The sequence below is a fragment of the Drosophila mojavensis genome, unplaced genomic scaffold, assembly GCF_018153725.1.
Source record: "Drosophila mojavensis isolate 15081-1352.22 unplaced genomic scaffold, ASM1815372v1 contig_277, whole genome shotgun sequence".
NCBI classification, from domain to species: Eukaryota; Metazoa; Arthropoda; class Insecta; order Diptera; family Drosophilidae; genus Drosophila; species Drosophila mojavensis.
This window is the reverse complement of record NW_025318822.1, coordinates 78,620-105,206: the sequence shown is the minus strand read 5'-3', so window position 1 is coordinate 105,206 and position 26,587 is coordinate 78,620. Positions and strand designations below refer to the sequence as shown.

The window sequence follows — 26,587 nt, the reverse complement described above, 5'->3', positions numbered from 1 at the left end:
ATTAACATTATGTTTACCGCTCCAAAATTAAGTGCATTTACATGGATTACAAAAAATGATTCGCCATTTTCCTCAATATATTATATATTTATGCAGAGACTACTTCTGCCCGTCTAAATATAAGCGCTAACTGGGAGGTTTTGCATTCATGTTTATTTCTAAATTTTTTTAGTAATTCCCTAGAAATTAAAACATTTCACCATCTTGCTATGGCTGATGATTTGCATACTATATTTTCATATGACTATACAAAATTTTTGCCATGCCACGAGAAGAGGCTACTTCTGCATCTGTTTAAATGCGAAATGATTTGCATTCATACATTTAATTTTTTTTAATTAAACCGTTCAAGTATCTTGTCTTATAAACACCAGTTTGGCAATGAATAAAATCAATTTTTTAGACATATACGGACACTTAATAAAATTTATTACTATTGTAATTCCACATTAAAATAGTTTTTTTCCAATATTGCAAACATTTACATATTATCACATCTGACGATCATGGGCGGCGCAAACGGTGAATGGCGCACACCGAACGAATAGGCACCCCTATTCTTTCCAGGACGATAGTACATCAAGTCATAATAGTTGGGGCCGGGACCTACAGAAGTACTTGCTATATCGCACCTGGGTCTCATCGAATATTCGGGTGCACGATTCAGTCTCAGATTCAAATCACCCGCACCATAAGCAGCTGGACCAGGTGAATTGTTCTTACCCAAAACCTTGGTTTGTATGCCCCTGTTTGAATGACAAATTACGTAATCTGCTGGGAGAAATGCTATTCTACGTAATCCACTTACATGCTGTACTTAGGCGCTGCCTGCTTTACGTTGTTGATGTCATACATATAGGCACTGGGACCGGGTCCACACTTCTTGAAATTAAAGTTGTGACGCGCGGCCATCGAATATGCAGGAGCCTCCGTGCCTTTGAACATGGGCTTTAGATGGACATCGTGCGCGCCTGGGCCGGGGCCGAAACCCTTGTCTGCAATTGAATGGAGCGTCTAAAATTGCTCAATGTACGTATGAGAGCATTGAGGTCTTACCCTTGAATTTAGTCAAAGGGGCCATCGTGTATTCCAAGCCGCCACCCTTGCCATAGCGCGTTAGTTTGTCTACCTGATAGGCTCCTGGACCTGGACCCGCATCCTTGCCCGATACGTTTGTACGGATTCCGAAGGAATACTGGGGCATGCGTTGCTTACGGTTATCATGTTTCTCGTACCCAATAGTTGTGGGCAATCCGTAAGCGCCGGGACCAGGGCCTGCCGAAGAGAAACCGTTAGGATTACCAATGTCCACTACTCAAGCAATTTAAAAATATTTCTCACCTAAAGGCACACGCGCCATTTTTACGTTACTTTACTGCAATATTGGAAAAACAATTTCCAAATAATTTTGAACTCTTTTGAGTTGAGTTCCGAATGAATACCAAAAGTGTAATGAGAATAAAACACAGCCCCCATTCTCATCTAGGGCGGATCGACGTGAATTTTAAGTCAAGGCCAAGTAAGTGGGAAGAAAATCAAATGGAAATACATTTATATATGTAGTTATTTATGCTAAGTTAATGCTTGATTTGATGGCGATGAGTGATAAGTGTATGAAATGTATTGCTTTGGCTTCAATTGATTGCAGTGCTTATTCCAGGTCCATGGAGTTGTACAGCTGCTTATAGTGGGAGCCACGCCCACTGCTCTGCATAAGCAGCTCATTCTGCTGCTCTCTGACTCGCTGTGCATGCAAATGAAAACCAGATAAGAGTGAATGTCAGTTCCTTAGTGGGAGTGATCAATGACCCTCGTACCTTTGGATCATATTTCTGATATATGTAAACTAGTATTGGTCCGTACAGTATATTGAATAGGCCCACAATACGCATCAGCCAGGCAAAGCCAAAGCTCTGTGCCAACTCTCCGCCAATCAAAGGAGCTGACGAGCATGACAAAATTTGTTTACAAACATATAAAACTCTTCCAAGGGAGAGAGAAAGCAAAGTCTTACCCAGACAATACGCCAAGCTTACGGAGGTCTGTTGTATGGCATAGACGGTGCCGTAGCTGGATCTAGTGCCTCTAGCCTCGCCGCTGTCATCATGCGCCAGTGTGGCATCCACAAAGGTAGCCAGGAGTGGAACCAAGGCCGCATCAATCACCCCAATGCCCAAGCCCAGAGCAAAATGGGGCAGCAAGAGCTGCGCCACAGTTGTGGCGCTGGGTATCTGCAAACACACAGATAACATACAATGGAATATAGCCTATAAACCGCTCACCAGAATTGACGCAAGGCCCACCAGCAGCAGGCTAAGACAGGAGACTTTCAGCTGGCCATAACGAAAGGCGACGCTACCGAAAAAGTTTGTGCCCACAAAGTAGCCCACGGAATCCGGTATGAAAACGGTGCCCAATTGCCACTTGTTCGGATGGAGATACTGAATCAGCCAGATGGGCAAACAGGGCTCCAATATGGCCATTGTGGATGTGGACAACCAAATGGCGATGACAATGGCCAAAATCATTTTGCATTCGAGCAACGCGCGCCATTTGGTGCTCTGTTCGAAGGCCAAGACCTCCGGCTGCACGGACAGGTCCATGGTGAGCAGCTGCATACCCAGGCTCAGAAATATAACGGTCGATAGTATTATAAAGGGCGCCGATTTGCCAACCATATCATAGAGAATACTCCCAAACGGATACCCTATCAATACACCCAGTGCAATGCTGCCAAGAACGATGCCCATGACCTTGGAGCGGCGCGCCTCCTCCGGGTAATGCTGTGCCACCAGACTCATGCCGCACACCCCAATGCAGGCGGAGCCCACACCCTGAATGGCGCGTGCCAGCAACAACATCCAATAAGATTCGCCCACGGCAAACACTGAAAGGTAAACATAACATGTCATTAAAATGGCTGAAGCTACAAGCTCTAGCTGGTTTCGTTCCGCAAATTTACCGAGGGAGGAGATCAAAAGGAAGCAAGTGCCCACCACAATGGGCAGGCGATAGCCACACTTGCTGGACAGATTACCGACAATGGGATTGAAAACCAATTGGACCAGTGCTTTCATGGCCAACAGCAGCCCAATAGAGCCGTTCTCTCGCGACAGGCCCACACTGTTGTTATTGCTATTGAAATTGCTGCTGGCCATGTTGTGGCTATCGACCTTTGTGGCTGCGGTCGCATTAGTGCCGCCCAAATGGTCGCTGGGCAGCAGCGTTGTCGCCGTCGTGGACGTCAGCAGATGCAGCGTTGTGAAATTAACCATCGATTTGCCAGGTATTGGATGCTTGGTCATGTAGAACTGTGTCGGCTCCTCGTTGCGTTGTGCCATCTGATGGGCCTGGGCAGGGGCCGACGATGGCATGGCCCCCTCTTCAATGCGGTAGCCCTCAAACGTTGGCGGCTCCAGGCTGGCCAGATAGTCGGGCAAAATGGGCACTGCAATCGATGAAAGTGAGTTGTCTTTGTTGTTGTTCTTTTTATCAGCTCTTATCATATGTTATCTATAATTGGCATTACCTATCACGGTCAGCAGCACATTGTCCAGCAGCAGAGCTATATACACAATTGCGGCAATGAGGCAGCGACTCTCAATGGCATTGGAGGGCTGGCTGGAGCTGCGTCTGGCCGAGATGTTTAACTTGGCCGCAGCCTCGCCACTTGTTGACTTCTCCGACATGACTGACGCGCGCCAATTATCGAAATCAATATGCAGCACACACACACACACACACAAATGCACAGAAAACACAGTTACACTGCCATATGGCCCAATAACCGAGGCGCCACAAAATATGCTACACAATTATAAGGCGGGCGCACTCACACACACGCACTCACTCACTCACACACCCTCACTCGGCGTAGTTACTTGTGTGAAGGACAAAGATTTTAGCGCCCTTTGACCAACAGGTGGTGTTGCTGCCTCAACGTATTTGTGGCTATTGAAAGGTTGCAACAAGCAGCCGACCGATTTTACTGAAAGCAACAGCAGACCCGAACGACCCGAGCGGCCAAACGAGTCCCCATTAACGAGCGCACAGCCTGCAAAGTAAATCATCTGAACTCAACATGTGCTGCACGACAGACAGGCATAGAGTATATTCGGCACACCAATTGCGTCATGAGAATTGAATATTTATTTATTTATTAGCAGTGAATTTAAAAATTATTGATATTATTATATATATAGGTAGAAAAACTCTGCGAAAAATTATCATACTTACAATTACATGCATTACATAAGGATATATTAATTCTTGACAGTTTCTAGAATCAATAGACGCAATAGTCTGGTATTAAACATTTCAAGGTTGGCTCAGCAATGTAGGTCAACCGTAGAGTAATGCCAATAAAGTTTATAGATAAGTTTAAAGACTTAATTCTAACAGGCTTAATTCTAGCTAGCTTATAAGATATTTAGTTATTTATTTATATTGTCTACTAAGTCCTCTGCTATATATATAAAATATTGTAATTCATCAATTGTATTATTGTTAAGAGTTGTTATTAAATTTTACAATTCATGGAAAAAATTATAATTGTATTATACTGGTTCAACAAATCTTTAGTTTAATTTATAAATAATAACTTGAAAAAATAAAATAATTTTTTAAAAATGTTATTGATATCTCTCTCCAGCTAAGAGAGGGTAACTTTTAGTCATGCACTCTCCGATTAACGCTCCTGTTGCTGCTGTTGCTGCTGTTGCTGTTGCTATTGTTGTTGTATGTCATATTGGTGCTTTAACAGAGAGTGTTTCCATGGTTGTTTCTTCACATCCATCGCCTCGACGCCAAACCCACAAAAACCGCATCAAGTTCCCACGACTCGAAGGCCTGCGACCATGCCTTGTCCCTGATAAGCGCGCTATAGATTTTTCAGACTTACGAATGATTTTCCATTTCATTGAGCATTTCACAGTTTAAATTTAGTCCCACAAGTGATGCTGGCACAACAAGAATTTCTCACGAATTGACGCACAATTGTTAGCTCGATAAAAGACCGCATTTAGGAAATGGAGATTCCAAAACAGGAGATTGCGAAAAAGCTCGAGGTTGACATTTCGAAATTGCTGCTTCTTTTTTTTTTGTGTGTTTTGTTTGTTTAAATGTGACCCAGTTTTATGAGTCTGGTTTTGGTTCTAGCTCGATGACTTAGCAAATTTAGGCAACTGAATAACGCGAGGTCTTGCTCAAATGCCAAGCAAATTCTTGTGTCACCCATTATCTATAGCAATGTCTTATCATAAAATTAAATAAATTTTAGTTTTAAGAGCTTATTTTTTTTTGTATTTATTGCATATGGCACACCTGGTTTTTGACTCTAAATCAAAACTAAACGGTTTATTTAATCTAAACTTATTATAGTTAAATGGTCATATCTCTGATAAGATAGGCAATTCGCTCTAAGTAAAGCCAACCAAGTTTACTGCAGTCGAACAATCAACTAGATCGATAATCAGCTAAGCGATTTGTAATTATATAATATATACATATAATATGAAATGGCAATATTAATCTACTAAAAAAAAGAATTCTGCGAGTATTACCGATTAGTCGAAGTTAAGATTAGCTGCCAACGAAAAACACCTTGGGTCCGCAATGCTTGGAACAATCGAGTTAGTTAACGAGCCCCTCCTCGAACGATCGGTCATTCAATGCTGAAGTGCAAAAACTTGTTGCTCCTTGGCCCTTTGCTGCAGCTGTTGCTGGTGCTGCTGATAGCTGTAATCGGTAAGTGTTAGCCACATTCATTCAGCTATCAATAGGAACACCTGTTGTATGAAGTGCTTAAACAGGTGGCCAGACCGAAACGGTTCCCTGTAAACTAAAAGATGCGGAATATGGCAAAGTGTGCGTGTGCACGTCGGACTACTGTGACTATTTGGACAATCCGACACTGAGCAAGGATGAGGAATTTGCGCTGATTTCCAGCAGTAAAAAGGGACTTCGATTTGAAATGAGCAAGGGAAACTTTGGTGAGAAGGACAGGTACATCATAAAGGACTATGAAGAGCCTGCGACCGAAACCGCTGCCAGCAATGACACGATCTTATCTCGGCTAATGGATCAAACTCTAGGCAAAATATTCAGCCAAGCCGACTCATCGACAAAACCCATAACAAGGTCTGTAAAGCTCAAGCTGGATCGCAGTAAGCTGTACCAAAGAATTGAAGGATTTGGTGGCAGTTTCACGGGAGCCGTATCCTATTTGGTGGATAACTTCAAAGCACAAGATATTCAAGATCATCTCTACAAGTCCTACTATGCCCCAAATGGATTGGGATTCAATTTGTTGCGCATATCGATCGGAGGTTGTGATTTCGATTTGGCACCCTGGGCCTATAACGAGAAGCCCGAAAACGAAACAGTTCTGACTGGCATGGATGAGCTGGACGCTCGGGATGTTCTACGCTTGGCGCAGATTGAACGACTGAAGGAAGTTTCAGGGGTGAAACATCTACGCATCAAGGCAGCTGCCTGGAGCGCACCGCCTTGGATGAAGACCAACAACAAGTGGACGGGCTTTGGTCGTCTAAAGCGACAATACTACCAGACCTGGGCCGACTATCACCTCAAGTGGATCGATTTGATGGCGAAAAATGATCTGCCGATTTGGGCTATTTCCACTGGAAATGAGCCAATGAACGGAATACTCTTCATGGTCTTTGTCAAGTTCATGAGCATGGGCTGGACACCACAGACACAGGCCATATGGGTGGCCGATAACTTGGGACCCACGATTCGTAACTCAAAGTACAAGGATCTGTTCATCTTCAGCAATGATGATCAGCGTTACACCAGCCCGTTCTGGTTCAAGCAGGTAACACTTTTACTTTTTCCACCTGAGTTCCAAAGTCCAATAACTGTGTCCCCGTGCAGATGAACCGTACTCGCCCTAACTCCCTCCAATACATTGACGGAGTAGCACTTCACTGGTATTGGGACGAAATATTCGGCAACAGCTTTGTTCATAGCACCAACGAGTACATGGCCAACAAAATCCAGATCATTTCCGAGTCTTGTATTGGCGACAAGCCCTGGCAGAAAGCTGCACCACTTCTCGGCAGCTGGGAACGGGCAGAGAAATATGCACGCTCATTTTTGTCACATCTACAAGATGGCTTCCACGGCTGGATAGACTGGAATATCATATTGGACGAAGTCGGTGGTCCCAACTACGTCAACAACACAGTTGATGCTCCAGTGGTTGCCAACACGACATGTAAGCAATAAAATACTTAAACCGACCTCGCTCTAATCTTTATTATCGTGATATTATCGATAGCCTATACTGAGTTCTACAAGCAGCCCATTTTCTATATAATGGGACACTTCTCGAAGCTGGTGCCCGAGGGCTCTATGCACATCGAGTCGGTGGCCAGCAACGTCAATCTTGACTCTGTGGCATTCAAGAGACCCGACGACAAGATCGTCGCTGTGCTCTTTAATAGCGGACGTGCCGATCTGAACATCGATATCACGGATACGATTCGTGGTAACTTGTCGGTGAATGTGCCAGCCAGGTCCATACACACCATACTATATAACTGATTGAGCGATAAATGACGGGCTGAATTTGAAATTGTTGTAGTTGTATTTTGTATAGGGACTTTAAGTTCCGATAATAAAGATGTTGAAAATATATTCATTGCAATATTTTAACGGATTGAATTTTTAATATTTTTATTTATATATTCTACAAAGACATTTATAATTAACGACCTAAGACAAAGGCAAAGCTGTTAATGTTTGTTTAAATATTAAATGATGGACGAAACATAAAATTTACATAAATTCGTTGTAATTCCATGATTATATAACTTTTCCTAAGTATAAAGCATAAAGAACCAATTATATTTTTCCCAACCATGGGCAAATTCTTATAATTAATATAAATATGAGTATAAACAAAAATATCAAATGATTTTTTACAAAATAAATGTGTCCCTCGTCCAAGTCTCTTACATTTACGGGCTCTGTTTCTATAATAATCTGTGCTATACGAAATAAAAGTTTATGGAATAGTAAATATCTAATAAATATATATATTTTTAATTTATTTAAAAATATTTTTTTAAATTTATTTAAAAAACAGGGCATACTTAAAAGCAAAACATACAGGGAATGAATGAGAGAGAAAGAAAGTAAGAGCGCTGCGAAAGCAACTCTCACTTTAACGGAAGAGTACATTTCAATAGTGGTACGAGGCTTTGAAAGAGAGCTCAATTATTGGCTTTACCTTTGCATAACTTTTACTTTTGATTGCCAAAGCCGTGAGACGTTTTTCAAGTGGCGCCGTCCACTGAAAATCGCTGCCTCTGCCTTCGCCTTCGCCTCAGTCGCCGTCGCCGACTGCTGCTGCTTTATCAATTCAACAGCTGGCGCAGGTCAAGTAGCAGCCGCAAATATAAACAACAACTTGAGCGCTCACTTGAACCTATTTACACAAATGGAATTTGAGCAAAATTCGGTGGCGATTGATTAGGAGAAACGCGTTTGCCGCTGTCGCAAGCATTCCCATGCCAGCTCAGCTCTCTACGCTTCACTTTACTCTGCTCTCGAGTCAGTTGAGCGGACGCATCCGAAGCGCTCGTTTCGTTGCAGTTTCGCTGCTGTGTGAAGCTCAGCCATGAATCTGCGCTGGCTGTGGATGCTGTTCGCTGTTGCCCTTTGGCCAGGATGGGCAGGTGAGTGCGTTAGCTTACCTGTGATTGCACATTTATGTATATATTATTTCTGTTGCAGCTGCGCTATCGACGCCTTGTCAGCTAAAGGAGACGCAGTACGGCAGCGTATGCGTCTGTAATAGCAGCTACTGCGATTATCTGGAGCAGCCGGAACTACAAGATGATAATCAGATTGTGGTGATTAGCTCGAGCAAGGTGAGTATCTCTATTTCAATTGAATCGAATGGCATATATAACAGCAGTACATCGACTTTACAGAATGGATTACGTTTCACTCGATCCGAGGGCAGCTTTTTAGACAAAAACATCTTGGAAGTGAAAGATCATCAATGGATTGACAATAACTTCGTTGCCGATGCTGTTGTCGTTGAGCAAAATAAAGTTTGGCTGCAATTCGCAAACGTTCCTCAACGATTTGGTAATTGAAGGCGCTGCATTAACAGCTTCACAGCACTTACGCGTTTCTCCTAATCTTTTGCTATACTCTTTAGCCATCAATGTGAGCATAAAAACGGTGCAGTTAACAGTTCAGCGCGAAAAGCGTTATCAGAAGATAACGAACTTCGGAGGCGCATTCACGGGCAGCGTCTCTCACATCTTACAGCAGCTACCAAAAGCCCTGCAGGATCATGTCTATAGGTAAGTAAATGACATATTAATCCTGAGCATATAGCCAATCTCATTTTCCGTCCATAGATCCTATTTCCACGCCGATGGTATTGCATACAATTCGATACGCATGTCGATCGGTGGATCCGACTTTGATCTACTGCCCTGGGCCTACAACCAACTGCCCCGCAATGATCCCACACTCAGCAACTTTACCTCACTGGACCCGCGTGATCTTCAGAAGATTGAGCAGTTGAAACGTCTAAAAGCGGTTGCCAAATTAAGTAATCTGAAAATTATGGCCGCCGCTTGGAGTGCGCCCCCTTGGATGAAGAGCAACAACAGATGGACGGGCTACGGTCAGCTGAAAGCGGAATACTATCAAGCCTGGGCGGACTACCATTTGAAGTAGGTGCCCGACACAACTGACCAATTAATGGCCGCCATTATGTAAATGAATTTGTACTCTTTGCAGATTCCTCGAGCTGATGCAGTCTAAAAATATGACCGTCTGGGCCATATCCACCGGCAATGAGCCGTTAAACGGTGTCATCGGCTTCTTCTTCGTGCACTTCATGAGCATGGGCTGGACGCCCTGGCAGCAGGTAGGCATCGCCATGAATAATTATACGCATTTATATAGCAGCAACAGTTTTCCCCTAATAGGCAATTTGGCTCAACGATTATCTAGGACCGACCATTAGGAAGTCCAAGCAGAGCCAAGTTCTCATTTTCGGCAACGACGATCAGCGCTATACGTATCCCTCCTGGTTTCGCAAGGTAAATATATATACCCTATATTATAGAGTTGTTCCTGTATATGATTTTCATAATATATACTAGATCAGTTAATGGTATGCCAAGACATACCAAGTTTTATCTTTTATTTATATTTTGAAATTCCAGAAATAATATTTGAGTTTAAATTCACATTAATTGATTTTTAATAGAAATCGATCAAATCCAATATACCACATTAAAATTCTGAACCAGTACAACAAATATCTAAATTTATAATACCTCTCTTAATCTCTCCCTCTCTCTTTCTCTCTCTCTCTCTCTCTCTCTCTCTCTTTCTCTTTCTCTCTCTCTCTCTTTCTCTTTCTCTTTCTCTCTCTCTCCCTTTCTCTCTCTCTCTCTCTCTCTCTCTCTCTCTCTCTCTCTCTTGCAGATGCGCACCTCTCGCAGCACTGCACTCGATTATCTCGATGGCCTGGCCGTGCATTGGTATTGGGATGAGATCTTTGGGCCACACTGTATAGATCGGGCGCATGCGGAAATGCCAGATAAATTGCTGTTGAACACGGAATCTTGCATCGGTGACAAGCCCTGGCAGACGCATGGCCCGGAGCTGGGCAGCTGGGGGCGTGGCGAGAGCTATATGCGTGCCTACATACAGGACTTGCTTCATCATTTTAACGGCTGGCTGGACTGGAATCTGGTGCTCGACGAGCGGGGCGGCCCGAACTATGTGCACAATTATGTGGATGCTCCGGTGATTGTGAACACAACGAGTCGCACGGAATTCTACAAACAGCCCATATACTATGCAATCGGGCACTTCAGCAAGTTTTTGCCAGAGGAATCCGTGCGGATCGAGGCGATCACCAATGAGACGGAGTCCTTTCCGCAGCTGAGCGTGGTAGGCTTCCAGAGGCCGGATGGCAGCGTGGCGCTGATCGTGTACAATGGGTATGTGGCACGCGTCGGGTCCACGACTCAAGTGTCTGCACATCCTGCTGAAGTAGCTGCTATTTCTGGCGGCATCTGCGCTAAAGTGGCTGGCTCTTAATTGCGCATGGCACTCGAGGAGACAGGGCTATACATACATATATTTTAAGAATGCATCTCACAGATACTTTTCTTTCATTCCAACAGCGAAAACCTGCCCGTTAATGTGGCGCTCAATGACAGTCAGCGCGGTGCATTCAGCTTGCGCCTGCCCGCCCGCTCTTGGCACACCGTCGTCTACAAATGAGCTGGCCAAAGTCTCATGGACTTATGGGATCTTTGAATGGGTTAAGCGTAGCGTATACTGATCTATAATCTATATATAAACGAGGGTCCAGCTGGTGTTGCGTCACCACTCCAAGGACCAATTAGGATAGAAAACATGTTTGTCACTCAAACACTCAGCCACTCAAGTGATAAACTCAAGGAAACCCATAAATCGCCCCCGTTACAGGATGCGGATGCGGATGCGAGCGCTGGCACAGACTCTGGAGAATTGTCCAAGCGCAACGACCAAAACAACGGAAATTTGTTTAAGCTGTTCAATTTGCCGTGTCACGTCTGTTTACAATGAAATTTCATTTGCCGTTCACTCCCGGCCACACCCCCATAGCACCAGTCCGGAGATCGGTCCACGGCACGGCAAGTATAAACGAAATTTCGGATCAACTTGAGTGACAACTGGCAGTCGAGCGGCGACAACGACCAGCCGAGAACATCTTTCGTATAAATATTTTCCTAAGTTTTTCTTCAAATGAAATTTTTATATATATTTTTTGTTTTGTTTTTTTTTTTTTTTCTTTACGTGCTCTATAAATATGATTGTCAATTGAGCGCACAGCAAATGCCTTTGCTGCATTTATATGCATCTGGCCCCGACAAAATGGGGCGTTTTATGTAAATCTATAAATTAAATATGAAATCTTCATAATTTGTACATGACCAATGAGTGCGCCACAGCGAATCTTTTGGCAATAGCTTAAAACTAAGAGAACTTTCGACTTGTAAACGAAAGGAAAAGTATGTAGAATAATAAATTTAAGTTATTTCTTAAAAATATATTTTCATTCAAATATCATGTCAGATTGTTTGTTGTGGAAACCCAAGTGAGAAGTCCATGAATTGAGATTACAAATTTTCTGCCTTATATACAGCCGCTGGCAGCCATTTCTCATATTGGAGCTGTGGCATATATTAGGGTAAATGCATTTTAATGGGCTCATCACATGTGGCAGTGGCAAGTGGCAACAGCATGTCAATGCGTCTTGGGGAAATATACCCAAGTGTTTACAACAAAATACACTTATCAAGTAGCAGCGTGTCCATTACATGCCACACTCAGGCCTCCTTCCCCTCGTTGACTCCTTTCACGAATTGGGGCAGAGAGTATATTCGAACTATATAGAGGGCGAAAAAGGAGCTTTCGCATAAAAACTTTTTAAGAGTCCCAACTTAAATAACTAAAAATATGTGAACATGAAAACGTGGAGCTCAGTCGCGCACTACCGCCTGCAGAATACTCATTTACGGTTATCTGGCATGGTATAGAGTTTTATCGATTTGATATACATATACTTTACATTTTTTGCAAATCAATAGATGACACCAATAACTCGCTAAAATGTAAGTTTCTCATGCCTATATGTATACCCGGCCCAATGAGCGTACCGAGGAGATCTTAACATCTTATTAGACGATGGTATACACGAGTATATAATCAATCATAATTTCTCAATCTGCAGTAACGGTGAAATAGTGTGTACTCATACAGAAAGAAGACATTCCACAAAACCAATCTACTCATTTCACTTTCCTAAATGAGCACAAAGAGTTTTTTTTCCTGGAGAACAGAGCATCGAGCAGTTGCAAAGACCCGTCTGAGTTTAAGCAATGACTATTTTGTTATTTTTAAGGAACCAATACGACAGCCGCTGTGGGATATGCGAGCCAAAGTGTTGAGTGTTTCTTTGAGTTGTAGTGGTGTTTGCAGTGCATAAAGTTAATGAGCCTCATTATGAATATGGCAGCGATATGTTTGTGTCATAAGCAATAAGAATGCAGTAAGGGAATTTACACGCGCTGCTCTCGTCAGCTGAAGATCAAAGTACATTACCATTTCCCATGCCGCAGAGGCCCATAATGTGTTATGAGTTATTGGAGTAAGGCAGAGAACTACAGAGACAGAGACACAGACTGAGACAAGGGCAGAGGTAGAGGCGGAGGTGGACGCGAAGGCAATGACAACTCCAAATACAGATCCAGCTAACTGATCCGCTTCCTGCCAGCCAAGCCACGTCTTCGTCCACGTCGACATCCACATCGATGTCGTGCGCTTGTCAGCAGCTGACAGCGCCATGTCAGAGCAATTTGCTGAACTGAAGGTAGGTGCGCACCGCATCAGCACCTCCTCCTACACATGTCGTCTCTCTGACGGGTACTCAAATTGACTGCTCTAAACAGACACACACACACACACACACACACACATATATACAGACTACTATTTAGTGTCAGATTTATTTCAAGCATAAAACGGCGATCACATTTCAGAGCACCCGCGGTAATGGCTGGAAGCTGGCAGGGAGAGAGCACTTAAGTGGCCCGCGGGACAAAGGGGCCGGATGTGACTGTTTGATATACATAGAGCATGTAACGATGCCCCCAAAGAAGATACATACGGATGTATCTATGTACGTATATCCGTGATAGTTTTACTATGCAGTTATTTTGTTCTTAATGATGGTACGTACTTTCCCCACTATTTGCCTGATAAGATAATTAAATTAGCTAATCAACCCGAACCGACCCAACCGACCAGCTGTGGCCCAATTATCGGAAAATCTGAGCCATAATCGCTAGAGTCAGCAACAAGATGCGACGTCCGCTGTCCCCAACGCTAGCCAAGCTGGCCGAGCAGGAGCTGAACGAAACACCCGACAGGATACAGCAGGACATTATCATCTTACGGGTCTGGATACGCCAGCAGCCACACTTGAGGGCGCGCACCGAGGACGACTTTCTGATTGCATTTCTGCGACGCTGTCGCTACAGCCTGGAGGAGACCAAGCGGCGACTGGATCGTTACTTCTCCTACTATAATCTCTTCCCAGAAATTATGAGCAACCGATATATCACACAGCGGCTACTGGATGTCAATAGATTGGGGTAAGTAATTGGGAAAATGTGAACAGCTCCAGCTTTCAGTATGTCCATTCCATACTTTAGGATGTTCATCTACCCGGACCTGCCCAAGTGCGACAACCGCACGGCTCTGTTCATAGCACGCTTTGGCAGACTCGATCCCAATCAGTACAGCTTGCGGGAGATTTACCATTTCACGTCCATGGCCATGGAAATCGTGGCCCTGGAGAACGATTATGCGTCTGTGGCGGGCATTTGTGAGATCATCGACTTGGAGGGCGTCAGCTCGGACAAGATGCGTCGCTTCGACAAGCAGTTCTTTCGCAGATGGTGGAGCTGGCTGCACGACTGCAGTCCGCTGCGCATCAAAGAAGTCTACGTGATCAACATGCCCAAGGACATCCAAGGCAGCATTATGTATCTCTACAATATGCTCAGCATGCAGGTCAACTATCCGGTAAGCAAGATGTAGCTTAGGCAACCTCCTCCTGCACGAATTATCGAGCAATGCCACAGATACGCGTGCTGAAGAACGCCGAGGAGCTCTTCGACCACATCGGGAAAAGCTCGCTGCCCGAGGAATATGGCGGCACCAATGGCCACCTGAACGAGAGCATCGCCTATATGGAGGATTTGCTGAATAGCTATCGGGGCTACTTCGAGCAGGAGTACAAGTACGGCACCATTGAGGAGCTGCGACCGGTTGAGATGGCCACCTACGAGGCAGAGTTTGGCGTCAACGGCTCCTTCCGCAGGCTGAACTGGGATTGACAGCGATCGGGGCGAGGCTGAACCTATTGTTAAGTCAAATATCTGCTGTAGCCGATCAATTAAAATTGTGTACACCACATAGATAAACAATATATCGCATAATGCGCACTATCTACAAGTACACATGTCTATCTGTGTGTCTGTCTGTATGCATATTAATATATTTCCATTGGCGGCTATCTAACAGAATGCGTTCCAGCTATTACCTGGTCGCTGTTACTGATTAGATTGCCGCTGTGCGTCAGCCAGTTGGCATTTCTCACTCTGCATTTGAACTGCGATTATCAAGGCGCAAACATGGCCGGACTGCGACCACTGCCAGCAGAGCTCGCTGAACTGGCCGTTACGGAGTGCAATGAGCAGCAGTCGGAGCGGGAGACGTTTATAGTCACGCTGCAGACATGGATTGCCAAGTCGCCGTATCTCAAGGCACGCACGGATGAGCGGCTAATTCTGGCATTCCTGCGCCGTTGCCGCTTCAGTGTGGAGGCAGCCAAGCGGCGCATCGACAACTACTATTCCCTGCGGAACGACTTTCCCGAGGTGCTCTGCGGCAGGCAGGTGGACGAGGCGCTCTTGCGGCAGTTTGATCGCGGGTAAGTCTCCATCCGGGCACTGCTCCATTTATTTTTGCTGATGTCTCAACGAATGTCTTCACAGCATCCACGTGATACCCAAGCGTCCCGCTAGCTCACAGGGGCCGCGCGTCATTATCTCACAGTTCTGCAAAATCGATCCGAAGCAATCAAATCCCCGCGAAGCGTTCAAGCTGCTCTTCATTCTGCTGGAGCTGCTGGCCCTGGAGTGCGACAATGCATCGGTTGCGGGTCTATTCTACGTAGTGGATGCACGTGATGTCACCATGGAACAAATGCTCCAATACGATCCATTTCTGCTGAAGAAGACCTTCATGCTGGTGGATCAGTGTCTGCCGCTACGCTTCGTAGAGATTCACCTGGTCAATATGATACCGTCGGGTCAGAAAATCTTCAATTTCGTCACCTCTTTTTTGCCGTCCAAGCTGCCCTTTAAGGTGAGTAATCGCACTCAATCAACCCTTCAAGCCTGTCCACTAATCTCATACCCTCTTCCCTCTCCCTCTCCCCCGCCCTAACCAGTTCGTAGTGCACAAGAAATCCGAAGACCTATACAACCACCTGCCGGCCGAGGCAATGACCATTGAGTACGGTGGCAGTAATGGCTACCATGCCGAGGCGCTGGACTACTGGCGCGGCAAGCTGGAGGCCTACAAGGATTACCTGGCAACGGACTCGCAATACTGCACCAACGAGAAGTTGCGCGTCGGCCTAGCCAATGCCTGGGCCACTGGCGAACTGGGCGGCACCAGCGGCTCCTTTCGCAAGCTGGAAGTGGACTGAAACCTCTGTAAAGATTCGTGCTTAAGTCTGCTTTATTTGTAGTCTTTAATTAAGTAGTAGCTAGAGCTAAAAAAAAATTCTACATATGTTCACTGGCATTTGGTGTGTCCTTTGGGGTATAGCGCGTATCCTTTGGCTGTCTCTTAAAATTAACTTTACATTTAACTAGTCTGGCCTCACACATGAGTCCAATAATGCTAATGCTAATGCTAATGCTAGGTGCTACATTTCTGCTTGAAGTTGGCGTTCAACGAGGAGGTGCTGCGTTTGCCTGTTGCTGTGGTTGTGGTGGTGTTGGTGGTGCTCGTGCTACTGGCGCTGTTGGTGGTGACAACTGTGGTGACTTTGCTGGCGGTTGCTGTCATCTGTGCGGCATTCGTTGTGCTCTTATTGATGCTCTGCACAATGAGATTGAGGCAATCCAAACTGGAGCCATTCGCACTGGCGCTGGAATCGAAATCTATATGCAATATATAAGAAATTAATAAAGAAATATATAATATCTATTATACTATATATACTATATTTACCCGTGAATTGTCCATATTTCTCCATGTGCTTGTTGTAAAAGATGAGCTTATCCTCCAGATACGCACCCGCATAGGAGCTCTGCAATGGCCAATTGAAAATGCATCCATGAGATACTTTGCCGCAAAATCAGCAAAAATTAGAAAATAGCAAAACTGTCGCCCCACATGACAATGTCAGCCTTTGCCTGTGTCCAACTGCCAAGCAGCATGTGCTCTAATGATGAGATTAACCCAAAACACATGCGAATCGCACACGGATTCCACAAGGCAGCCAATTAAAATGCATTGAACCTATGGCTAATGCGAAGGCATTGTCTCGTGCAGTCGAGAGGGTGAGGAGTGGGGCCCACTTATTAGCAATTAAGTTAATTTGCATACGCAGACGACAGGAATGGGCAGGGCGGGGAGAGAGCTGAGGGTGCTAAGAGGGGGCTGTTGATATATATGCGGAGATACGCAGATTTCATTAGAAAGATTTGCTTTAACGCCTATGCCAGGCAAATTATAATTGCCTATTCTGGGTGGGTTCCCAGCTGAAACTTGGCCATCGAGTTGCCCGGAATTTATTTTACTTTATTCATTTTGTTTTTGTGTCGTCGCAGCGTCTGCAAGGATCGCTGCGACTGCAACTGGGGCTAGTCACTGTGCGCTTTTGTATTTATAGGCACAATGTGACATGAAAACGACACCGAACAGAAACAGCAGCCGAACAAGCAAAGAACAAAACGCTGAACACAACAACTCACGGCTGCACTTTTATAAAGCGATTTATCATTTCTCGGGCGTTTAGTGACAGCGTGCGCTCGATATAAGCGACACACATATGAGTATATAATATATACTATATATATATATTATTTATATACATAAATATGCACACATATATACACGATATACATACATATGTATGTGCAGTAAGTAGAAGAAATTTGAATTTTATTTCTCTTGGCGCAGACAGCATAAGTATATATGTATATGTGTATAGTATATGTAAGCGTGTTAATATCTGAATGAAATGCCACTTATCATTCGCTAAGCATTTATGAGTTGCGCAAAGATTTTAAGCCGCTTTTTGGCGCGTGGAGACGACAAGAGATTTCTCGAATCGTAACGGATATGCCGCATTATGCTGGGCTGGGCGACGCTTTAAAGGAAAACTGATGTAAAAAACTTTGGATGACCTTAAACATTCATTGCTTTTTTTTTCTATTATCGATGTATTTTCTGTAATCAAACATTATTAAATTTAAAGGCGTGTGTCCACAAGATAACACACAAAACATAGATAAGACGAAGTCACAGTAAGCAGATATAAAGTTCACTTCCGTTTTATAGCCATGCGATAAAGTCGCATACCCCATGAAATGAGTCATATGCACCTAACTGTTTCTATTATGCCAAATTTATTGATGACAATGTGAAAACAACGATATGATTACGTTTTGAAGTATCTACTCAACTGATATGATCGCTATTGCTTGATAGAATATCTGTTATAAAGCCAAGGCGAAATTCGATTCTCACTATCGAGGTGTACTGCCTAATAAAATACGATTAGAATATGGCCAGCTGCATACTGTTGTTAAGGGCACACAAATATTATTTTATTATTATTTAAAGAGAGAGATTTCTATGAGATATCATTTTAATTATTATTTAAATTAAATTAAATTCTTAGAAATATATATATATATATATACATATGTATATACTATAGATAGGGGAAAATATATTATAATTATTTAAATTTTAAATTATTAATAATATAATATATATACATATAATATAGATATTTATAATTATAATTATTATAATTATAATAATTAAAAAGGCTTTTCCTAATTAAAATTCCATTTATCTCAAATCTAGCCATATGTCGCATAGAATATAATTGTTTACAAAAGTAACAAATGAATGAAAAGAAAATAAAAGCAAAATTTATTTAAAAAAAAAATGAAAAAATATGGAAATAAAAAAAAATTATGAAATATGGCTGTGAATTAAATACTAAAAGCCTAATAAATTCAGCTGGGGCAATATATTTATTTATATTTTTGTTTGTCATTTCAATGCTTTAATTATGAAAAAAAGAAAATCTATAAAAATATTTTTTTTTAAACCAAATTGGAGCAATATATTTATTTATATTTTTGAGACCTATTCCCACTTTTCATTAAACAAAAGAAATAATCTATAAAACATTTTTAAAAAATGAAAAACTAAATTTGATAAAAAATCAATTTAAATATGTTTGCAAATTTAATTGAAGTTTAGAGAAATAAACTCTGGCTGACTTATTTATAAAACGTTTGTTATCAACGCTTAGCACTTTGCACATTAATATTTATAAATAATACAGTTCCAGCTCCCCCTAGTTCCATTTGCCATTTGCCACTTGGTGGCAGCTCTACCCCAAATGGGATGGATGGATGGATTGTCAGGCTATGGATATTGCTATGGCTCTGCCTGTGCCTGGGGCTGTGGCTGTGGCTGAAGTGCATTTTAATGTCGCCCGCTGGCATTTTGCCAGTTTTTAATCAAACTATGGACGCACATTAATATCTGCCATTGAGGGCGCGTACTGTCGGCAAAACAAATATGCAAGGTTTTATGGTAAATTAACAAATTTGTACATTAAAATTTGAAAAACTCAAACAAACTGCATGGAAATTACTCAGCTCACCAGTGACAGAGAGAGAGAAGGAGACAGATAGAGAGTCAAGTTGCGATCGGGCATCCATACAAAACAAGTAAGAAAGCTCCAGTCGAGACTGCTCGACTAGGAGATACCCTGAACCCTCTAAGCTGATATTCTAATCATTCTGCACTTCTTTTATGCACACATACATACACATGCATTCACACGCACGCATAAGCCTACGCTCTGTTAACTGCGCAGTAAGCAGCGACTGCGCTTGGGCTGCGCTGCAGTGTGGGCAATATTATGACAATTTATTTGTTGAATAATTTCTTTTGTAGACATAGGATCTTAATGATACTTTAAGAACGTATTCATATGGTGAATATGTGTGTACATTCCAAAGCACAAGTCTCTAGTACTTTAAATGCGTTTTTTACAAAATTTGGGGCGAAGGGGGCGTGGTATCTAAAATCTGTAAACTACAAAATCTTTGTATCCATTAACTTATATACAACGCAAATTTGAAGACTCCAGGTCTAAAAGTGTTCAAATTAGGCTAAAAAAACAATATCAATTTTTCGATTATTCACGATAAAAAAGTTACCGGATGATTTATTGAAAAAATAAAGCAAACTCGTACTACGTATGGTACACACGAGAATTTCAGCTCTCTAGCTTTTATAACTTCTGAGATCGACGCACTCATACGGACAGACGAACAGACGGACAGGGCTATATCGACTCAGCTCGTCGCGCTGATCAAGAATACATATACTTTGTGGGGTCTGCCACGCCTCCTTCTGCCCGTTACATACTTTTTCACAAAACCATTATACCCTGATTTCCCATTTTCAATGGGTTCAGGGTATAATAAGGCAAAAGAAATACGCAGATATAGCCGCGGCTATTGCAAAAATGTTTGCATAATTGTTCACAATTTGTTAAGCTGTCAGATTGGCCTCCAGCTGCTCGGTGGAAGCTGTTGACTATGCCCATCTCTTGCAACACCTTTCGAGGAATAGCGCTGCGAGCTTGTCATGTTTTTCCTGTGCAATTTGTCAACTGACACATTTCCCTCGAACATATTGTGAAATGCTGAAATACTGAAAGAGATGCTGTCCCAGTCTCCCCCACCTTCGAGCCCCTACCTCTTCCCCTTTCCCTCTCTCTCTCTTTTTCTCTCTCTCTCTAGCTGTCTCCATCTCTTGACAAAACAAAATTCAAATGTAGCTCAAATTTTCCCTGCCGTAAGCTCCCTGCCGTGGCGTTTGAATTTGTTATAATTAATTTACAACACGTTTCTTCCAGCAGCTCGCTTCAGTTGGGTGTGCTGCGGCAGATGCGTCGCATCAAAATGCAGCGCATAAAAAGAAAATTTATTTATTGATCCTCAGTAACTGCATCCCCAATATAAATAAATTCAGAGCTCATTTCGATTTGGAGTGTGTTATAATTTCTGGGCAAGTTAGCTGATTGTACCGCTCTTTGGTTCGATCATAACTCATTATTCGCCCCTCCACAGGCAAGACAGCCAAAGCCCCCGTGCCCCTACCCTGCTCCAGATTGGGGCATCTGAGAACAAGCTTATTAAGTTGCACGTCAGCGAGCGCATAAATATTTCTTTTGGGCAGCGAATACCGTAGTTGTCGCCGTATGAATATGACTTTTAGATATCGGGAGATGTGGACTTTAAGATTAGGTGAATGGGGAGCTAAAGCTAAAGACAACAATCTTGTTATTCTATTTTCACATAGACAGAGAAAGAGCGAGAGATCGAGCGAGAGTCTGAGATTTTGATGAATGTGCGCGTCAGCGAAAGAAAAATGTACGAAAATGTTTTTCATGCATGAGGTTTTTACGAGAAAATAATTGCGGAACGTTTTTTGCCGTTGCCTTTAATATTAATTGGCGTTCAGCGCAAAACTTACCAGATAATCGGACTGGCAGCTCTTGCCGCTTAAACTGGGCGCCAGATTGTCGCCGTCGCGAGTGGGCGTGGATTCCTGCAAAGAACGAAGGCGCAACAAAGTTAGATACCCCTCTGAATAATATTGAATATATATTATTTGATTATACCTGCAGCAGATCCTCGAGACTCTCGATATATTCGATGGCATTGCGCAAGATCTCAACCTTGGGCAGGCGCTGATTGGGATTGGATGATGTGCGACGCTTCAAGATCTCAAAGGCCTCGTTAACCTAGAAAGCAGAAGACCGAATGGACAATTAAAGGCACGACAATTAAAATTCATAATCGAATTATAGATATCAGAAAAATCCATTAGACATGCCATAAAAACCCGCCCAGTGGCTTGCACATCTTTAAGTGGCTCTTTAATAAAACATATTTTAAATTAAATCGCGCATAAAATTTAAACAATTAAACTGTTGGGCGCGGGTGGATGTATACGATGATGATGATGAAGATGACAATAATGATCATGTCCCAGCGTCATTAGACATTTCCCCCTTTATTCATAATGTTAATAGCCCTGCCACAGGGGTTTTGTCGATCTATAAATACAACACGAGAAAACTCGATTCTATAGTTTTTACGATTCGAACACAGAACTCACACTTTCGAGCTCGTTAATGTCTCCGTTTAATGTTTGGCAAATCTTGCATTTTTATGCTTGTTGGGTGGCTTCGCTCCAGCCGAGATGGTTAAGGAAATTTAGGGCCAAATGATTGGGAGTGACATTTACGTTCACGATGTGTTAATTTCTGTGGCGCAACTAAGTTGCACATGATCTTAAAGATCTTTGGGGTAGCTTTAGTCTCTAAATGATTATCTATAATCCTTAAAAAAAAAGAGAGATCTTTAGGAATCCAAATCTACTTTATGTGCAGGTTTCCCTCAGTTGCAAATGCAATAAGCATGCGAGTGGATATTGATATTTCTAGTAGATAATTACATTAGTAATTTTAAAGTATCAAAGATCTGATTTAATATATAATTATTGTCAATCGAATCTTTTGTATTCACAAACAATGAATTTTCAAGCATGGAATGAAATATACGAGCTGTATGGCAGTTAGTCACGGATCGACAAACAGTTCAGTATAAAGTGTTACACCTCAACCAATCCCTAAACTCAATATACTCTCTTCTATATTCTTAATTGTGTTTAATATATTTCATTTATTTAGATTTTTTGTTCGTACATCACATATTGCGCTTCATAAAATATGTATAAGAAAATATTATATATAATGTTCTTCATATGTATTTTTTAATATACATATTCCTATTAATGCATGAATAAAATATTTAATTAATAGGAATTATATAATTATAACAAATATTTTATTAAAATAAATACATATCTGAATACTTTATTGAGTGAAATATTTCAATAAAATATTAGAGTACTCAACGAAATGTATGCTTGAATAACATATTGGTATTTTCAAAGTTTTCCCACCCGCCAATCAGTTAGTTTTGCTGAGAGTTTTTAAATTTATATTTATTTCATCATCTATTGTATCATTGCCTGCTTTTGCCTTCATCTGTCTACTCCCAAAACTTATTATTGACTTGATATATGGGGACTTACATTACGTTTTATAAATGACAAATCAGAAAGAACTGGAAATTTATGACATCTCTTTAATTTATGTTTTATCTATGCATTCTTCAAAGAGATTTTCAACTAGAATAAATAATAATTTCAAGAAATTTGTATATGAAAGAGATCATCCATGCCATAAAAATTGAATTGAAAACAATGTGCGCAACTGGGAATTATTCTGATTCACAGATATGTGTTACTAATGAAACTTTCTGTTTCTATATACTCGAATTCTTCTAGTAGACACCTACCTCCAGGCTAGGTGGAACAGCTTGAACTACTCTTCCTTGATCATTTGCTCACCTTTCTCAGACGCCGTCGCTCTCGCATTGTCGCCGCCTTGCGTCGATCCACGGTGACATTCTTCTTCTTGCACGCCTTGCAGGCCCACGTGAGGCAGGGCCGCGAGGACTGGGCCGAGGCGCAGACAAGTGGCGCCAGCACATGCTCCTCGGAGCTCAAGCTGCTGTCCTCGTCGTCGTAGTCCGTGGTGTATATGGGCGAAGATGTCATGGAGAGCTGTTTGCTGCCCTCTGTGGATGGGTGATTCCTATTTCCAAAGCTGCAGGCGGCGCTGCTGGCATCGCCGACGGCATTGAAGCGGCTAAAGAAATGCTGCAGTGTCTGGTGTGGATTCTGATGCATATTTCCGTGTGACAGGTGGCTAATGTTGTCGTCGTTGTTACTGTTGTTGTTGTTGTAGCGAAAGCCAGTTGAATTTGTTTGCTGTAGATAGCCGTTGTATTCCTGTTTGATGGCGTTGTCATTGGTCGCAATTGCACCGGTCAACATGCCGTTCGCATTATTGTATTTGGTCATAATTATAAGCACTTTGAAGATCCTTCACTGCACTTCACTTCACTCCACGGTTAACTTTCGAGTATGCAAACGGAGACGAAGACGGACACGGAAAGGCAAATGCAAAGGCAAAGGCGAACGCGAACGTGAACGAGACGAACCGACGCCCGCAACAAACGCAACACATTTGGCTGACAATATTCGAAATCTTTCCCAGATTCACATGTGCGCCGCTCTGCTCTGCTCTGCTCTACTCTGATCTTGCTGCGTTTTGAGTGGCTGCTCGCCGCTGCTCTCGAGTGGATCTATTTATAACGCGGCCCGCCATTAGACACTGGCATTAGGCACAGAAGGACGCGCCGCACACAGGCCACGCCCCATCTCGACTGCTGCTGCTGCTGCGGCTGCGGCTGCCTCTGCTGCTGATGGAGAGCCATTTGGATTTTCTGCTCAATGAAAATCGTATTTGTGAAAGGCTTAGAAGATTTTGTATATTTATTGTACGATCGAGTGCCCGAATAAGCAGTCAAATAAATTTGAATCTACCTGCCCAACGATTAGCGCATCGCTTATAATTTAAAGGCGAAAAACAATTCGTTAATGTGACACATTTAATGGAGACAGCACTCCAGACCCCCCCTCCCAGCCCAGCCACCCACTTACACACACACACACCTTGCCATTTAGATTTTTCCCGGCATTTTCATTGTTGTTCTTTTTCTACGTTTCCACGTTGGCCACGCATCAAATTGACCAGAAAACAAAAAACGAAAAAAAAAACTGAAAATTATCTTTGCCTCCCAGCATATACTACATACATACATACATATATAATTTGTTTATTTATTGCCGCTTAAACAAAATATATATCTTTGGAAATCACCTCTAAATCTTCTTGAATGATATTGTAAATCTTTTGTCTTAAGGCTCGTGGTTTTTGTGCCTTCCGTTTTCCATTTCCATTTCGATTTTGTCGCAGCTTCGGCTGTTGTTTTCTTTTCGCTTTCGCTTTTGTCTCGTTTTATTTGTGTTTCGTGTTGATAAATGTTTTGTTTTGATTTGCTCTGATTTTATTTTGAACACAGGTGTGTCGGACTTACATCAAACTTGTTTATGATCAGCCCAAGATAATCCCAATAGAAAATTAATCTATATACAGGAAAAGTTCTATTAGTCTGCGTTGCTTTATATTTTTGGTTTTACTTTACGATTATTTTTACTATTTAATTACCAAATATTTATTAGATCCACGTAACACATCCTATAATGATTTATCATTAAGGCATTTATTTAGGTAATTTTTTTTAGATTTGTTGCAATTAAAAATATATATATATAACTGATGTAAAAGAATTCATTCTCTGTTCCTTTTTACCATTTCCCCTTCCCATCAACCAATTTCCTATACATTTCGCTTAATGTTACACTATCGTTACAACTGTCTCGAAATTTTGTTTCTCTCTCCCTCTATATCTTGCTCTCTCTCTTTCAATCTATCTCTCATCCATTCATTTAAGAAGATTAAATCGAAGAGGTCTATTTGAAAAAAGTTTGCAGTTGTACTTTAGCTCCCTCGCTATAGAGTGCTGCCCATCGCAAATACGACTAGCGCCATCTATGTTTGAGCAGTATTTTTGATTTGTGTATTCAATAAACCGTTTCAATAAACTGTTGCATAGTCTAAGGATGTATAGATGTACTTTTTATCACATTTCGCCATAATAATCAAAATTTCTTATAATTATAGAAAACATATATAATCTTGTTCAATGCATATGCTGTTTATTTATAAAATCAACATTGAACATTTATTTAATATTGAAAATCTGCATTGTTCTCTTTTGAAAAGTAATTAAGTGCAAATTCAATTAACGAACAATTAACTAATTGCACTTGCGCTGAATTTCATTTTTATGATACATTTGCCGGTTATCTTATATGAGAGCATCTTCGACTGATGAAACTTTCAGCAGAAATTGAAACATTTTGTTACCTGAAGCTAGGCGAGGTCATGTACGAAAATTCAATATCTTGTGAGAGCAAAAAACTGTGTATTGCCGCTTGTTGTTGCAACTGCAGTTTAAGCTATTTCTGTTATTGTTGCCATAGCGCTTTCGGCTTTCCATTCATAAAAATGTTCAACATGCGGCAAGAGTGATAACAAATTACGTCAGCCAAACAATTGTGTAGGTGTGGAGATATGTAGAAGAACATGAAAGTGAGAGTAGCTGAAGCGCATGCTCCAGAATAAACAAAAATAAACAAAGAGAGAAGGAGAGAGAGAGGGAGAGCAATCGTTCGCTAGAATCCAGAAACAAAAGCTAAGCTGATTTTTTTTTATCTCAACTCGGCCATTGCCTCCGTCAACAACAGCTGTGAATATGGCAAGCACAAAGTACAACTATGTATATATGTACATACATATTTACATTGTACATAGAGACTTCAGATATTTATATGCGCAATTAAACATGCATTTCTACACCCACTTCTACATGTACACGCATGGTTAATATTTGCAAAATGAAGGAAAGCACTAACAGTTTACATGAATCGTTTTGTTAACTCAGCTAGTAAATAAAGATACACACATGCATACATATTTATGGTGAGGCGAGAAAAAATGCTGAGATGTAGCTGGGCGAGGGTCGAACGGAGCGAGGAGCTTTGCTGCGTGGCGATATTTGAGCGCGCAAAAGCAGCGCAAGTCACG

The 26,587-nt window shown here is 42.0% G+C and overlaps 7 protein-coding genes across 8 annotated transcripts; 4 read left to right on the top strand and 3 right to left on the bottom strand.

Moving 5' to 3' along the window:
• Positions 1–421: 421 nt before the first annotated feature.
• LOC6573922 (outer dense fiber protein 3) lies at positions 422–1,453 on the bottom strand. The gene is made up of 4 exons (XM_001999945.4): positions 1,342–1,453; positions 1,057–1,275; positions 809–995; positions 422–746 (listed from the first exon to the last, which is right to left on the bottom strand). Exons 1-4 carry the CDS (start codon positions 1,358–1,360, stop codon positions 482–484), a joined length of 690 nt encoding a protein of 229 aa, XP_001999981.1. The 5' UTR covers positions 1,361–1,453; the 3' UTR covers positions 422–481.
• Positions 1,454–1,550: 97 nt separating this feature from the next.
• Positions 1,551–3,929, bottom strand: LOC6573921 (synaptic vesicular amine transporter). Its single transcript, XM_001999944.4, has 6 exons — positions 3,530–3,929; positions 2,963–3,448; positions 2,283–2,887; positions 2,015–2,231; positions 1,818–1,942; positions 1,551–1,744 (listed from the first exon to the last, which is right to left on the bottom strand). Exons 1-6 carry the CDS (start codon positions 3,687–3,689, stop codon positions 1,652–1,654), a joined length of 1,686 nt encoding a protein of 561 aa, XP_001999980.3. The 5' UTR covers positions 3,690–3,929; the 3' UTR covers positions 1,551–1,651.
• A 1,705-nt stretch (positions 3,930–5,634) lies between these two features.
• LOC6573920 (lysosomal acid glucosylceramidase) lies at positions 5,635–7,677 on the top strand. Its single transcript, XM_001999943.4, has 4 exons — positions 5,635–5,745; positions 5,811–6,835; positions 6,895–7,237; positions 7,301–7,677. Exons 1-4 carry the CDS (start codon positions 5,670–5,672, stop codon positions 7,564–7,566), a joined length of 1,710 nt encoding a protein of 569 aa, XP_001999979.2. The 5' UTR covers positions 5,635–5,669; the 3' UTR covers positions 7,567–7,677.
• An 894-nt stretch (positions 7,678–8,571) lies between these two features.
• LOC6573919 (lysosomal acid glucosylceramidase) lies at positions 8,572–12,120 on the top strand. The gene is made up of 9 exons (XM_001999942.4): positions 8,572–8,702; positions 8,761–8,897; positions 8,961–9,120; positions 9,194–9,341; positions 9,399–9,719; positions 9,787–9,916; positions 9,978–10,091; positions 10,483–11,003; positions 11,190–12,120. The coding sequence occupies exons 1-9, from the start codon at positions 8,645–8,647 to the stop codon at positions 11,287–11,289; spliced, it is 1,689 nt and encodes a 562-aa protein (XP_001999978.2). The 5' UTR covers positions 8,572–8,644; the 3' UTR covers positions 11,290–12,120.
• Positions 12,121–13,622: 1,502 nt separating this feature from the next.
• On the top strand, positions 13,623–15,075 carry LOC6573918 (alpha-tocopherol transfer protein-like). 2 transcript variants are annotated; one of them, XM_044008314.1, is made up of 4 exons: positions 13,623–13,784; positions 13,861–14,207; positions 14,268–14,640; positions 14,700–15,075. In XM_044008314.1, exons 2-4 carry the CDS (start codon positions 13,915–13,917, stop codon positions 14,952–14,954), a joined length of 921 nt encoding a protein of 306 aa, XP_043864249.1. In that variant the 5' UTR covers positions 13,623–13,784; positions 13,861–13,914; the 3' UTR covers positions 14,955–15,075. The 2 variants fall into 2 exon arrangements, with proteins under 2 accessions (XP_043864249.1, XP_001999977.1); XM_001999941.3 differs by lacking the exon at positions 13,623–13,784 and having other exon boundaries at positions 13,826–14,207.
• A 142-nt stretch (positions 15,076–15,217) lies between these two features.
• LOC6573917 (alpha-tocopherol transfer protein) lies at positions 15,218–16,415 on the top strand. Its single transcript, XM_001999940.4, has 3 exons — positions 15,218–15,550; positions 15,615–15,987; positions 16,073–16,415. Exons 1-3 carry the CDS (start codon positions 15,252–15,254, stop codon positions 16,331–16,333), a joined length of 933 nt encoding a protein of 310 aa, XP_001999976.2. The 5' UTR covers positions 15,218–15,251; the 3' UTR covers positions 16,334–16,415.
• Positions 16,348–24,320, bottom strand: LOC6573916 (myogenic-determination protein). The gene is made up of 5 exons (XM_001999939.4): positions 23,380–24,320; positions 21,581–21,703; positions 21,433–21,507; positions 16,864–16,942; positions 16,348–16,793 (listed from the first exon to the last, which is right to left on the bottom strand). The coding sequence occupies exons 1-5, from the start codon at positions 23,893–23,895 to the stop codon at positions 16,549–16,551; spliced, it is 1,038 nt and encodes a 345-aa protein (XP_001999975.2). The 5' UTR covers positions 23,896–24,320; the 3' UTR covers positions 16,348–16,548.
• Positions 24,321–26,587: the final 2,267 nt, after the last annotated feature.

Bases quoted from the DNA above. Each gene is read 5' to 3' on its own strand.
- LOC6573917 (XM_001999940.4), top strand. From the start codon at position 15,252: ATGGCCGGACTGCGACCACTGCCAGCAGAGCTCGCTGAACTGGCCGTT. The intron at 15,551-15,614 runs GTAAGTCTCCAT...ATGTCTTCACAG, and splicing joins TTGCGGCAGTTTGATCGCGG to CATCCACGTGATACCCAAGC. The intron at 15,988-16,072 runs GTGAGTAATCGC...CGCCCTAACCAG, and splicing joins CGTCCAAGCTGCCCTTTAAG to TTCGTAGTGCACAAGAAATC.
- LOC6573919 (XM_001999942.4), top strand. From the start codon at position 8,645: ATGAATCTGCGCTGGCTGTGGATGCTGTTCGCTGTTGCCCTTTGGCCA. The intron at 8,703-8,760 runs GTGAGTGCGTTA...TTTCTGTTGCAG, and splicing joins CCTTTGGCCAGGATGGGCAG to CTGCGCTATCGACGCCTTGT. The intron at 9,720-9,786 runs GTAGGTGCCCGA...TACTCTTTGCAG, and splicing joins TGGGCGGACTACCATTTGAA to ATTCCTCGAGCTGATGCAGT.
- LOC6573922 (XM_001999945.4), bottom strand. The intron at 996-1,056 runs GTAAGACCTCAA...ATTCAATTGCAG, and splicing joins CCCTTTGACTAAATTCAAGG to ACAAGGGTTTCGGCCCCGGC. The intron at 747-808 runs GTAAGTGGATTA...TCATTCAAACAG, and splicing joins GCAGCGCCTAAGTACAGCAT to GGGCATACAAACCAAGGTTT.
- LOC6573921 (XM_001999944.4), bottom strand. From the start codon at position 3,689: ATGTCGGAGAAGTCAACAAGTGGCGAGGCTGCGGCCAAGTTAAACATC. The intron at 3,449-3,529 runs GTAATGCCAATT...CATCGATTGCAG, and splicing joins TGTGCTGCTGACCGTGATAG to TGCCCATTTTGCCCGACTAT. The intron at 1,745-1,817 runs GTACGAGGGTCA...TTGCATGCACAG, and splicing joins ATCAGAAATATGATCCAAAG to CGAGTCAGAGAGCAGCAGAA.
- LOC6573916 (XM_001999939.4), bottom strand. From the start codon at position 23,895: ATGACCAAATACAATAATGCGAACGGCATGTTGACCGGTGCAATTGCG. The intron at 21,704-23,379 runs GTGAGCAAATGA...TCTGCTTTCTAG, and splicing joins AGCGACGGCGTCTGAGAAAG to GTTAACGAGGCCTTTGAGAT. The intron at 21,508-21,580 runs GTATAATCAAAT...CGTTCTTTGCAG, and splicing joins GTCTCGAGGATCTGCTGCAG to GAATCCACGCCCACTCGCGA.
- LOC6573918 (XM_044008314.1), top strand. From the start codon at position 13,915: ATGCGACGTCCGCTGTCCCCAACGCTAGCCAAGCTGGCCGAGCAGGAG. The intron at 14,208-14,267 runs GTAAGTAATTGG...TCCATACTTTAG, and splicing joins CTGGATGTCAATAGATTGGG to GATGTTCATCTACCCGGACC. The intron at 14,641-14,699 runs GTAAGCAAGATG...GCAATGCCACAG, and splicing joins GCATGCAGGTCAACTATCCG to ATACGCGTGCTGAAGAACGC.
- LOC6573920 (XM_001999943.4), top strand. From the start codon at position 5,670: ATGCTGAAGTGCAAAAACTTGTTGCTCCTTGGCCCTTTGCTGCAGCTG. The intron at 5,746-5,810 runs GTAAGTGTTAGC...GTGCTTAAACAG, and splicing joins GCTGCTGATAGCTGTAATCG to GTGGCCAGACCGAAACGGTT. The intron at 7,238-7,300 runs GTAAGCAATAAA...TATTATCGATAG, and splicing joins AGTGGTTGCCAACACGACAT to CCTATACTGAGTTCTACAAG.